The 13,598-nt window shown below is 36.3% G+C and overlaps 2 protein-coding genes across 4 annotated transcripts; one reads left to right on the top strand and one right to left on the bottom strand.

Moving 5' to 3' along the window:
• The first annotated feature begins 588 nt into the window (after positions 1–588).
• On the top strand, positions 589–2,939 carry LOC107744401 (uncharacterized protein C3orf18 homolog). The gene is made up of 4 exons (XM_016558029.1): positions 589–885; positions 1,502–1,527; positions 1,700–1,826; positions 2,617–2,939. Exons 1-4 carry the CDS (start codon positions 589–591, stop codon positions 2,695–2,697), a joined length of 531 nt encoding a protein of 176 aa, XP_016413515.1. The 3' UTR covers positions 2,698–2,939.
• Positions 2,940–5,882: 2,943 nt separating this feature from the next.
• On the bottom strand, positions 5,883–12,998 carry LOC107744384 (high mobility group protein HMGI-C-like). Of its 3 annotated transcripts, XM_016558006.1 has the most exons (7): positions 12,747–12,998; positions 10,048–10,209; positions 8,512–8,595; positions 8,365–8,412; positions 7,840–7,872; positions 6,653–6,778; positions 5,883–5,920 (listed from the first exon to the last, which is right to left on the bottom strand). In XM_016558006.1, exons 2-6 carry the CDS (start codon positions 10,150–10,152, stop codon positions 6,689–6,691), a joined length of 360 nt encoding a protein of 119 aa, XP_016413492.1. In that variant the 5' UTR covers positions 10,153–10,209; positions 12,747–12,998; the 3' UTR covers positions 5,883–5,920; positions 6,653–6,688. The 3 variants fall into 3 exon arrangements, with proteins under 3 accessions (XP_016413492.1, XP_016413493.1, XP_016413490.1); XM_016558007.1 differs by lacking the exon at positions 5,883–5,920 and having other exon boundaries at positions 6,369–6,778; positions 12,728–12,998; XM_016558004.1 differs by lacking the exon at positions 5,883–5,920 and having other exon boundaries at positions 6,369–6,778.
• Positions 12,999–13,598: the final 600 nt, after the last annotated feature.

Here is a 13,598-nt window from a genome sequence, read left to right as displayed (position 1 = left end):
CACTGAAGACTGGAGTAATGATGCTGAAAATTCAGCTTTACCATCACTGGAATAAATTACATTTTAAAATATATTCAAATAAACAGTTATTTTAAATTGTAATAATATTTCACAATATTACTGTTTTTATTGTATTTCACAGAAATGCACTCTTTTTGAGAAGAAGAGACATTAAAAATATATATTTTCACATAAGAACAACTTTTCCACGACATTCTAATTTATTGAGATGCACCTGTATATACTGTGAAAAATACAAATATTATAGTATGTGTAAAATATTATCTGGAAAATATTTATGTTTCTATTAGGTTACACTGATTCTTGTTTTCTATACCCACCAGCAAAATAAACTTAGATACATAAACCTGAAAAAAAAAGAAATCTATCTGTCAGCAGAATAAAATAAAATGATTAATCCTCTTGTTTTCAACCAGTCTTCAGAAAGAATGGAAAATTATTAATGTTGAAAATAAAACATAAAACAAATATGAGTCTAAAAATGAAATACATGTCTAAACTGTCATAATATTTACTTACTTTTAGGGATGTAACGATTCACTCAACTCGCCTCCGCGACGCAGAACCATGTCTCTGACCACCACCAAACCCGATATGTTCACCTCCACCCAAACCCTGGCCCCATTCCCGGCCCCCACTCTCTCCCTCACCACCTTCACTCCCGTTCTCACAAGTTCAGCAGAGCCCAGAACTGAGCCGGAGAACGTAACGTCCAGGACCACCTTCCACTCCGTCACGTCGTCCGCCAACGAGACCGGCCTGAACTCCACACAGCTGCCCATCGCTTCAGTGGAGGGCGCCGGGATGGGGATGGTGCTCGTGCCCTTTGGCATCATCACAGTCATTGGGCTGGCTGTTTTCGTGGTACACCCCAAAATGTTGTCATTGTTACTCAACACAAACACGTCAAATAAAATTGATCAAAAGTGCCAGTAAAGACTTTTATAATGTTACAAAAGATTTCGAATAAATGCAATTATTCGGAACTTATTACAGAACCCTAAAAGAAAATCTATCAGTTTCCACAAAATACTAAGCAGCGGAACTGTTTTCAAGATTGATAATAATCAGAAATGTTTTTGAGCAGCAAATCAGCATATTAGAATGATTTCTGAAGGATCATGTGACACTGAAGACTAGAGTAATGATGCTGAAAATTCAGCTTTGATCACAGGAATAAATTACATTTTACAATATATTCACATAGAAAACTTATTTGAAATTATATTATTTCACAATATTACTGTTTTTACTGTATTTTCGATCAAATAAATGCAGCCTTGGTGAGCAGAAGAGACTTCTTTCAAAACATTAATGCAATTTTATTGATCTTTTGAAAAGTTTTCCTAAAAGTTTAATACAAGTAGCTATATTTCATATTACACTTTCTCTTTTCTGACAAAATTGAGTCTTGATGTTGAAATTGACTTAAAGTCACGCATATTTTGAGTTACATTTACATTTTTCTTCTCCTCGCCAGCTTCTGTACATCAGAAAAAAGAAAAGGTAAGAAATGTCACATTCCTGTATCACTCCACTACAGTCTAAAAAATCAAAGGTTCTTCAGTGAATATTTAATGCAAGACCGAAATCCCTTTTTGGGTCTATTTGGAACCCTCTGATGTTTCCCCACATAGAAGAGTGTCCTTAATGAAGCTGTGATGGTTTTCTTCTACAGGCTGGAGAAACTGAGACACCAGCTGATGCCCATGTATAACTTTGATCCAGCTGAAGAACAGGATGATCTAGAGCAGGAACTCTTGGACCACGGACGAGATGGAAGCCCAGCAGGACCAAACTCCAAAGTAAGAGAACACCACCACACGGGTCAAAGGCAAAGACATACAAACAAACAAAAATGTTAGGGCATACATTGCGGATTCTAAACTAAATGTTTTTTTTGTTTTTTTTTAGATAGATAGATTGATAGATTTTGTGGGACCGGAAGGATTTTTCTGTAGAACAGCGAGCAGTTTAACTGTTTTCTAACTGTTGTAACTTTTATGTGAAATATCTTATTCAGGTCAGTATTTTAAAAAATAGCATGCATTTTGTATGATGATCCCTCTTATTTTGGTCAAATAATTAACATTTTGCAGATACTGCAAAGTATATGTAAAACTTTGACCACAACTCTATAATATATAATTCTAATAAAATAAAACTTTTATGGAATTTATTACAAAACTAAGACAGCATGGTGAGTCTCTCAAAATAATTTATGCCATACATTTTGGAATGTTTTTTCTTAATTTCGATTTCTACCATTCTCATTTCTCTTAAGTTCTGACACCAGGCTGTGTGCTTTGTTATTTGTGGTAAAGTATTCATCACTGTAAATGTATCATTACCACACATTCATTTAATATCACTAATACTCATCATCCACATTTAAACTCTCCTCCATTTGTGTTCTGGCACTAGTAGCCTCATTCGTCTCATACGGTCAACATACCAGAATTCATTTTATTTCGCTAATTCATATTTGTGCAATGTTTCATTGTAGAACTAGATTTACATTTGTATTATTTATATTCTATAACCGTCAATATCCTGTATTGTTTACTTACTTTCGCTCTCTCTTTCCCGCCACAGACACTGACCACAAGACAGGGAACAACGCAGAAACCCAGTCGACTTGTTTTCACTGACGTGGCTGATGCCATTAATGCATGACGACACTCATATGCTGCACAGGAAGAAGGGGACACAGAAAACTGGACACTGGGATTCAGGAATATTTGCATTAACTTTTGGTACGATATAGTACACTGTAAAAAACAAAATCAAATGTAAAACATTGGGTTAATTGCTGCTTTTGTAGTTATTCATTTCTTAAGCCAAAGTTACAGCCCGAAGTGTTAAAGGAATATTTCACTCCAAAATGAAAAATAAGCTGAAACTTGACTCACCCTCAGGCCATCCAAGATGTAGAGTTTGTTTTTTCATGGGAACAGATTTGGAGAAATGTAGCATTACATCACTTGCTCACCAATGGACCCTCTGCAGTGAATGGGTGCCGTCAGAATGAGAGTCCAAACAGCTGATAAAAACATCACAATAAACAAATCCATCAAGGCCTTTTAACTTTAAACCGTCACTCTTAGCCAAAATATGAGTCCATAATACTTCATCCAGTGAAAAAGTCCATCTCCTATCCCCACTGACATATTTGTTTACAACTGTTTTGGCTTGTAAATGGTGCTTGATCTATGCATATTTCTCCCCTGATTCAGACGAGATGAGTTTTTCACCGGAGAAAGCAATATTATGGATAGAGGACTCATATTTTAAATTACTTGTTGATTATTGTGATGTTTTTATCAGCTGTTTGGACTCTTATTCTCACGGCACCCATTCACCTCATATTCCTTTAAGATCATTGCATTTTTTTGACCACTTTGAATTTAATTATGACAAAAAACATAAACCCAGAATCTCTGAGCGCAAATGACAGAAATTGTTGCAACAAATAAACAATGATGAGAATATTTTTTACAGTGTACAGTGACAAATAATACATTACACATTTTAAGGACACTACTTCACTACTACAGAAGTCAGCTGGATCTGTCCAACGGTTATAAAAATTATTTTCATCTCTCATGAGCCTCATTCATGCAACATGAGCAGAACAAATGTGCCAAATATTGTGACAATGTACGAAAAAATGATTTTAGAAACGCTGAATGAGGCTCACCCTGTGTTTATGAATGACTGATAAAATAATGTTTATTTTTAAGAAGGGACTCCAAATGCAACTTTAAACCCCTTTTGTTTGTGAGAAATCTTTATTAGTTTGGTGAATGAGAGAACTACGTGATTTATTATTTATACACAGCTGAAGAGGGTTCTGTGAACTGATGTGCTTACTAAAAGGAAGTACATGAACTTACCCTGAGAATAGAATTTTTAGCTTTAAAGTTACATTTGTTTCATTTAAATTGTGATGAAGTGTCAGACATGACATCAGTCAGCCATTTCAGAGACAGTATTATAAAGATCTTCCAAGTGACATGAACTCACTTTTTCCGATCATTGAACATTGAAACACAAAAGTTCTGTCACAGAGCCTGTGAATCTACATAAATGATGATTTTTATTTTCCTGTGTGTGTGTGTGTGTGCGTGCATGTCTGTCTGTGTGGTTGTGTAGATGAAATAGCAAAATGTAATAATTCTCTGTGCACCACAAACCAGCGGCGGATCATTTTAAAGACAGTTGTTACTTTTATGACAATGAAGGACATAATAAAAAGGATATTTACACTATGTGCAGGTGTGTTCTTGAAAACTAGGGAATCGTTTTGGATAAATGCAATAAAGACAATAACTGATGGATCATGTAAACGTGTCTCAAACAGGAACTTTATTCACTGATATACAGCTGCATAAAAAGCATTACTGGCCTTTGAAAGATATAAAAAAAGAGGTATGTTACCTGAGGCACATCGTCAAATGTTTTAATACGTAAACGACTTAGCTGACTATATACCATGATGTGTTTGAACATTGCTCGATTGACTTCACATCAAAAACTTCCTGATCAGAAAAAGGATCTTTTTTGAACAATATTTTGGTACCATTATACCGGTTTTTAAGTGCATCTACTGTATCTGAACTGTAATATTTAACACAACACAACTGTATTGACAATAGGAGAAGCTTTAAACATCAGTCATGTTGTAAACATCATCCGCATACCAGCGCAATGACAATTCATAGCAGTAAAAATTAGACTGGATGATAAAAAAAATATATATATATATATACTAATTATGAAAATATAGTGCCAAAAATGTTATCCTGTTCCAGAGACTGGCCATTGACAATATATGTGACCCTGGACCACAAAAGCAGTCTTAAGTCGCTGGGGTATATTTGTTGCAATAGCCAAAAATACAACCTGGTCTCGTAGCAAAAATACATTGTATGGGTCAAAATTATAGATTTTTATTTTATGCCAAAAATCATTAGGATATTAAGTAAAGATCATGTTCCATGAAGATATTTTGTAAATTTCCTACTGTAAATATATTAAAACTTAATTTTTGATTAGTAGCATGCATTGCTAAGAACTTCATTTGGCCAACTTTAAAGGCGATTTTCTCAATATTTTGATTTTTTTGCACCCTCAGATTCCAGATTCATCAATGGAAAGCTTATTTATTCAGCTTTCAGACGATGTATATGACGATGTATGATTTTGTGGTCCAGGGTCACATATGCATTTAAAAACAAATGACAAATCATCCATTGTCTAGAACGAGCAAACACAATCATTGAGGTACTGAATTTCACCATCATCATGTTGTGAATTATAATGATTGTTGTTTTACATCATTAATAAAGTCATTATTCTCGTTTGGTGTAAACAGACACATTTGAATCTATTCTTTCCATTGTAAACATTAAAATAAAACAAGAAAAAGAACATTATACATTAAAATCAATCATTTAAAAAGTTGCAACATTTGATTGAGGAGTACATTTCAAGCTTTGGCAATATAATGTTTCCAGAATCCTGAGAAGATTAAATAAACCTAATATAACCCAGGCATCATCCATACACGGTGATCCATATTACAGTTTCTAAATGTTATTATCTTTGGATTTTTTAATTTCTTTGTAATCCCAACATCTGGAACATTAAGTCTGGCCGTCAAATTATGCACAATAAAAGTGTTTTAAGTTCAAATTTGATTTCTAGTTGAGTTTAAAAGAATAGTTTACCCAAAAATGAAAATTAGCTGAACATTTACACACCTTCAGGACATCCAAGATGTAGATGAGTTTGTTTCTTCATCAGAACAGATTTGGAGAAATGTAGCATTCCATCACTTGCTCACCAATGGATCCTCTGCAGTGAATGGGTGCCGTCAGAATGAGAGTCCAAACAGCTGATAAAAACATCACAATAATCCACAAGTAATCCACACCACTCCAGTCCATCAATTAACATCTTGTGAAGCCAAAAGCTGCATGTTTGTAAGAAGCAAATCCATAACTGAGGCATTTTAACTTCACCGTTTACAAGCATAAAAAACAGTCCAAAACAGATCTAAACAAATATGTTGTTGTATTTTGATGCGAGAAGACAATAGGAGATGGACTTTTTCACTGGAGGAAGCGTTATTGTGGATTATGGACTCATCCTTTTTGCCAGAAGCGACAGTTTAAAGTTAAAACATCATAATGATGGATTTGTTTCTTACAAACATGCAGCTTTTCACTTCACAAGATGTTACGTGATGGACTGGAGTGGTGTGGATTACTTGTGGATTATTGTGATTTTTGTTATCAGCTGTTTGGACTCTTCTGATGAAGAAACAAACTCATCTACATCTTGGAAGACCTGAGGATGAGTACTTTTTTTTTTGGGTAAACCGTTCCATTAAGAATCCACATAATAAAGAGAAGATATTATTTTCAGTTCTTAAAATGGCAGTGTAACTTGCAGACAGGTGTTCACCATAAAGACTTGTGATGGAAGTATACAGATTTTAGGGTCACTTTTGACAAATGTAGTCTGAACTTGCCCAGGGCACAAAGAGAGTCCTCAATTTTGGGCGCAATTTGAGCACTGGCACATATTCACTCTTTACAGAGTACATGGAGGCATTGAGATTTACCCCTGACGTAGTATCAAAGTCAACACTGAGGTAGTTTTAGTCACTCTCCTGCGATGGTAGCTCAGCGGGCAGAGTCTGAATGGGGGGCTCCTCTGTTGACTCTGTCCCTTGAACCGCAGGATGAGGCTGGGTGGAGAGGAAAGAGAACACATGAGGAATGTGTGTGCATGTAGATGTGCGTGCATGACCTGAGAAACATGACAGTTGGAACAGGAAACCAATAAATGTAAGGAGCTGTGCTGGATTTCCCTTAAACACACTGAGTCATTTATCTCGGTGCTAACCTGAGTACTGTATGAGTAACGGGGAGTTTTGCACGGTTTCTGAACACATCGCCTGTTTCAGATCTGCAACTCTTGACAGTCACTGATTGACATGCTTATCAGGTTTAGTTTTTAACGGAATGAGACAATTCTCATGTAGAACTATTCATTTTGTTCATTATGGGTTGCAGGGTTGCAAACAACTAATCCATATGATCGATAATGAAAATAATCGACTCGACTAATCGGGTTTCATTATTAAGTCGAGTCAGTTTAAATGAGTGAAAAACATTTCGATGAAAACTGTTGCATATTTATAAAGTGAGCACTAATTGTAAGGGCTTAAGTTTTTTTTCTTCGACTTTTATTTAGCAAGGATGCATTAAATTGATCAACAGTGACAGCTAAGACATTTATAATGTTACAAAAGATGTCTACTTCAAATAAATGCTGTTCTTTTGAACTTTCTATTCATCAAAGTCCTGAAATGTTTTAATCACAGTTTCCACAAAAATATGAAGCATCACAACCGGTTTCAACATTGATAATAATAACAGATCAGCATATTAGAATGATTTCTGAAGGACCATGTGGCACTTAAGACTGGAGCAATGATGCTGGAAATTCAGCTTTGCATCGCAGGAATAAATTACATTTTAAAATATATTACAATAGAAAACAGTTGTTTTAATCATAATAATATTTCACAATATTGCTGTTTTTACTGGATTTTGATTAAATAATTACAGCCTTGGTGAGCATTTCTTTTTTTTAAAATCTCACTGACCCAAACATTTGAAATACCAAAGAGAATATATTTATTCATTTAAAAATATTTTAAAAACATATTTTGACACTGGAAATGATAAAAGTGTATACTGGAAATTATATGGATTTATTCAAATGTTATATGTTTTTTTTTACCTGCTGTTCTTCCTGATGAATGGTCTTCTGAGGCTATAAATTAAAGAGACAAAGAATGTGAGAGGAAAAAGAAGACATTTCTACCTTTTAAAATTGCTATGGCTCAGAAACATCTTGCCACTTGTTTTGATTTCCCTCTCTCCAGCTCAACACAAAAACAGCAAAGCAAGAAAAATTAAGACTTCTTTTTGGCATAATATGCACTTAACAATATAGCCAGGTATATCCAATCAAGTACATAGGGTAATGTTTGATTCCATATTTAAAAGGGTTATAAAATAGAAAAAGGGATTTTGTTTACTCTTTTGAAAGAGTAATGAACAATGAAGACATAATGTACTAGGACCAGACAAATTACAAATGCTAAGCTGCAGAAACCACTCATTTATTAAAATTTTCAGGTCATATATGTTTTAATAAATTTAAATGTATTTTTATTGCATGCAATCTCTTTTATATTTGAGTTCATCAGATGCTCATTTAACCATGCGGCAGAGATTAAAGGAAAGTGTGTGTGATTCTTACCCATTTTCTTGGTCTACCTCGAGGTCTCCGTTCTCTAGGTGGCTCTACCTACATCCAACAACAGATGAAGGAATGAGAGAGCATGTTATATATCTGAACAAGAATCATTCAGCTTAAGTTTAAGTGCTCTCCATTAAGTTCTCTTACTTTGGCTGTGACCCGCTGGCCTTTATTTTTACTGCCTCTCGGCCTTCCTCTCGGCCTCCTGGGAGCAGAGGTTTCAACAGGTTCCTGAGGGATTCAGTTCACTTGGTTTTATTTAATTTATATCAGCTTTTCTAAAAAAATCTTATCTATCCATCCATCCATCCATCCATTTATCTATATCTATCTATCCATCCATCCATCTATATCTATCCATCCATCCATCCATATCTATCTATCATCCATCTATCCATCCATTTATATCCATCTATATCCATCCATCCATCCATCTGTCCATCTATCTATATCTATCCATCCATCCATCCATCTGTCCATCTATCTATATCTATCCATCCATCCACCTTATGCATCCATCCATCCACCTATCCATCCATCCATCCATCTATCCATCCATCCATCTATCTATATCTATCTATCTATCATCTATCTATCTATATCTATCTATCTATCCATATCTATCCATCCATCCATCCATCCATCTACATCTATCTCTATATCTATCCATCCATCCATCCATCCATCCATCCATCTATATATCCATCCATCCATCCATCCACCTATCCATCCATCCATCTATCTATCTGTCCATCTATCTATCTATATCTATCTATCTATCTATCTATCTATCCATCCATATCTATCCATCCATCTACATCTATCTATCATCCATCTCCATCAATCCATCTATTCATCCATCTATCTATCTATATCTATCCATCCATCCACCTATCCATCCATCCATCCATCCACCTATCCATCCATCCATCTATCTATCTGTCCATCTATCTATCTATATCTATCTATCATCTATCTATCTATCTATCTATCTATCCATCCATATCTATCCATCCATCTACATCTATCTATCATCCATCTCCATCAATCCATCTATTCATCCATCTATCTATCTATATCTATCCATCCATCCACCTATCCATCCATCTATCTATCTGTCCATCTATCTATCTATCATCTATCTATCTATCCATCCATCCATCTATATCTATCCATCCATCCATCTATCTATATCTATCCATCCATCCATCTATCTATATCTATCCATCCATCCATCTATCTATATCTATCCATCCATCCATCTATCTATATCTATCCATCCATCCATCTATCTATATCTATCCATCCATCCACCTATCCATCCATCCATCCACCTATCCACCTATCCATCCATCTATCTATCTGTCCATCTATCTATCTATCATCTATCTATCTATCCATCCATCCATCTATATCTATCCATCCATCCATCCATCTATATCTATCCATCCATCCATCCATCCATCTATATCTATCTATCATCCATCTCCATCTATCTATCTATATCTATCCATCCATCCATCCATCCATCCATCTATCCATCCATCCACCTATCCATCCATCCATCCACCCATCCATCCATCCATCCATCCATCCACCTATCCATCCATCCATCCATCCATCTATCCATCCATCCATCCACCTATCCATCCATCCATCCATCCATCATTGCGTCTCTCTGACCTGTGGTTGTTTGCGAGGTCGTCCTCTCCCGCGTTTGGGAGCTGGTGCCTCTTCCTCTGGGGCCGCTGCCTCCATCTGACCTGCTCCAGTCTCCTCCACATCCATCCTGATCCTAAACCTCTTCAAACATGCATGGATACACACAATCTCAACGAGATGGATCTGGAAAAGAAAGAGCTTTACATCAGCGTAAAATCCAACAACGTGCTCTTTATTTTGCGATAATGACCAGCTGACTGTACATTATCCTACTTAGAACATGGCTACTGTGACGAGCGTCCCGAAGCTTCATCAGCGTTGCCCTGGAAACAAGAGAGGAGCACCTGGCCATCATCATCACAGGCTGATCGGTCACAGCTGCACCTCATCAGGCGGCGGCTACATAAGCCACGCAAGCCCTGCCATCTAGGAGATTCCTCCATGAGACTGAGCACTAACTCGCCCTCTCATTTTTCCCACAGAAAGCAGCATGTGACCGACCAGCCCCACAGGAGCACTGCACGGACCCTCTGCACTGGGAAGACGGAAGAGAGCACTCACGGCACCGGAGCACCTACCTGGACCTTTCTCACTAGCACCCATCACCCCAATAAATCCACCCTCCGGGGTATTGATTGAGATTACTTGTCATGTGATTTTTCACCCCGTTACACTACTTACCAAATAGATAAGAAATATTGATTTAAAATTATATAATTTTATTATGTGACAGAAAAGAGAGCGAGGAGTGATACGAAAGACATGAAACCAGCACAGCTACTGTATGTAGGTCAATTTCAGTTTAATCTCAATTATGCACATATATTTTACTATATATACTTTTTGCATATGAATGCATCTAAAATGAAAACATGCAACTACTTACTAACTTAAAAACAGTTAAGCTGATTAAAAATCACTGTGGTTTGAGGCGTGAGAGGTTTAACTCAACATAAATCACACCTCAACTTGCATAAAGTCCTCATCAGTCTTATATTTGACCAGAAATCTTTCTCATAATTAACTTCTCATCTTCAACAGTCACTGCTGCTCTGACATCTCATTCCCACAATGACACAGACGTTAGTCATAATTTTAACAGTAGCAACCTGGCGTGTGAGAATATGAAATTGAATTGTCATGAGGCTATAAAACCAAAGAAAACATAAGAGTAATTTCTAGTGTCTAAAAGTGGCACAAGTATTCACTAGTATTCCATGCAGACTCTTCAGACCTAATGCTGCATGTTCATATGATAGGTAATTTAGTGGCCGTGAATGTACATACACATGAATTTCATCAGTGACAGCTTATTTAACCCCTGCTGGCAGAGAAGGATCTTCTAGGAGCCTGTTCAATGGCATCTATTCACATGAAACATAACTTTCCATATTCCTCTCATGCATATATAACTAACCGCTCTACACCATAAACTATGTCTCAGTGGCTCCTAATAAGTAGACCGAATAAGCTTTACATGCGGTACTATTGTACTGTTTGATTAGCATATTCATTTGCAATGGTATTTAAAAGTCAACGTAAGATACTTCATTCCCATTATGGTAGATTACAAAAAACAGGGGTTTTGCACGTATATTTTGTGGGAATAAGGTACTTTTTGTAGCAGGCAGCACCAACAAAATAAGTATGCAAATGTACCATAGTAATGTACCATTCTTGGAAGTACCACAGAGTGTTATGTAAATATCATGAGACAAAAAAAATCTGTACTACAGTATATATCTAAGTACAATGAAGTGAACACAACAAAAATAAAATAATAAAAAATAAAATGAAATAAAATAAAATAAAATCTGGAGGTCTGGAATGGCGGGAAATGGCGCACGAGCTACTCGGTGTGTTTTTTTTGTGATTTTTCTCACTTTTTCCATTTGGTTTCCACAGGAACTTTTTCCATATGGTGGGCAATTAATTACGACAGCCCACATTCTTCACATACTTTCAGACCTACAGAAAAATGTAGCTGGCGGTCGTGAACTACAGTGCGTAACGAGCACGCTTTGTGGTGTCCTGAGGATGTAAACACAGCCCTAGCAACATTTAAACAGGCAGAGGCAAAATTTTATTAAAGACACTACAACAACAACCTCAGTGGCCACAGAAGAGAAAAATGACAAGTAATAAACACAACAAAAGAGCTCAAATCACTAAAAGTAACTACAAGTACGATGGCATTACCATGTTTTTGTGGGAAAGATACCATGGTAGAACAGTTTTGGACATACCACATGGTGATTCTTTAGTATTATTGTAAATACCATGGTATATTTTGGTATACCATGGTATATATATATAAGTATTATAAAATACCTTATTTCTAGCAAAATGTACTGTAGCGGTACCATGGTACGGTGATAGTATCAGTATATACCATAGTACTGAAACATTATGTACCATGGAATTTATATGGTACTACAGGGTACTTTCAAAAATAACAGGGTACTGTCATGATTTTTACATTTGTATTTAATTATTTGTATTTTTTACTATAAAAAAGTACCAAAAAGAATACTTGTCGAACTTTTATTTTTCAAACATGTAACATGCAATATCAAAAACTAACCTGCGATATCCAGATACTGATAACATCAGATTTCTCTTTCAGTACTAATAACAAGACAACTGTAGCATAAACAAAATTGATTTGTAATTAAAAAACAATGTCATAAGTTGTAAATACCTCGGGTAGACCACTTTACCTGGCTTACGTTGTCCTCAGCACTTCGCGATCACCTGGAGCAGCGGCTTCGTGTGTGCTGAGACCGCGAGTATGTAAGTTACATCAACATAACATGATTTGCATCATTGCTCGCCCCGCCTCCTTTTACGCCAGATCCTCACGTCAATCATTCTCTCAGATCTGCCGAACTGAAGAACGCCACGCCTCATTTTGCTCGTCTTCTTGCCTCTGCAGTTCTTCTGTTGCTGTTAGTAATGGCATCTTGACGTCCGTCTCCATCGCTTCCTTTTTAACAACGCTGCAAGCGAGCGCGACGCCGCAACCCAAAGGTATCCGATTGGTCGGTGGATGCTGACGTCAGGTTGCGCGTTCTAATTCTTCGCGTTGCGTTTTCTTGCTGCTTAGGAGGCTATTCTGATTGGTTAACTTGGTGGTTTGTACAGTCTGTGGCGTCGCATAGAAAGTACATAGTACATAGAGTCATGAATGACGCCCATGTACACTTATTTAAAAGGTAGATGCTAAACAACTGACAACACGACGAGTTAGCAATCACATAAACCTGTCATCAGGTTTGTCTCAAGCCTAGGTTTACTAGGTTATTATTATATCTGCTGCCTCAGTGAAACGACCATAAATATTAGTAAAAACGTCAAGGAATGAGTAATCAGGGATTTTTTCGTATCCTTAAGTATTTCAAGAAAACAAAATTAGTCATTGGCAGAAGAATGAGAAACCACTAGAAAAAGTACCATGGTATTACTATGAATTAGCTTCAGTGATGGATGATTTTAATATATCATGGCACTTAAAATCATGTACCATTGTATTTATATGGTATGTCTAAGAATACCATGGTTCATGTCCAAAA

Source organism: Sinocyclocheilus rhinocerous, unplaced genomic scaffold (assembly GCF_001515625.1).
Source record: "Sinocyclocheilus rhinocerous isolate Xijiao unplaced genomic scaffold, SAMN03320098_v1.1 scaffold1488, whole genome shotgun sequence".
Classification (NCBI taxonomy): Eukaryota; Metazoa; Chordata; class Actinopteri; order Cypriniformes; family Cyprinidae; genus Sinocyclocheilus; species Sinocyclocheilus rhinocerous.
The sequence above is the reverse complement of the archived record's forward strand: the minus strand, read 5'-3'. Positions and strand labels throughout refer to the sequence as shown.

What these genes read in the sequence shown, in the direction of transcription:
- LOC107744401 (XM_016558029.1), top strand. Translation starts at nt 589, where the DNA reads ATGTCTCTGACCACCACCAAACCCGATATGTTCACCTCCACCCAAACC. An exon ending in TACATCAGAAAAAAGAAAAG is followed by an intron (nt 1,528 to 1,699) that starts GTAAGAAATGTC and finishes TTTCTTCTACAG; the next exon opens with GCTGGAGAAACTGAGACACC. An exon ending in CAGCAGGACCAAACTCCAAA is followed by an intron (nt 1,827 to 2,616) that starts GTAAGAGAACAC and finishes TTCCCGCCACAG; the next exon opens with ACACTGACCACAAGACAGGG.
- LOC107744384 (XM_016558006.1), bottom strand. Translation starts at nt 10,152, where the DNA reads ATGGATGTGGAGGAGACTGGAGCAGGTCAGATGGAGGCAGCGGCCCCA. An exon ending in GCCAGCGGGTCACAGCCAAA is followed by an intron (nt 8,413 to 8,511) that starts GTAAGAGAACTT and finishes TGTTGGATGTAG; the next exon opens with GTAGAGCCACCTAGAGAACG. An exon ending in TTCATCAGGAAGAACAGCAG is followed by an intron (nt 6,779 to 7,839) that starts GTAAAAAAAAAC and finishes CTCTCCACCCAG; the next exon opens with CCTCATCCTGCGGTTCAAGG.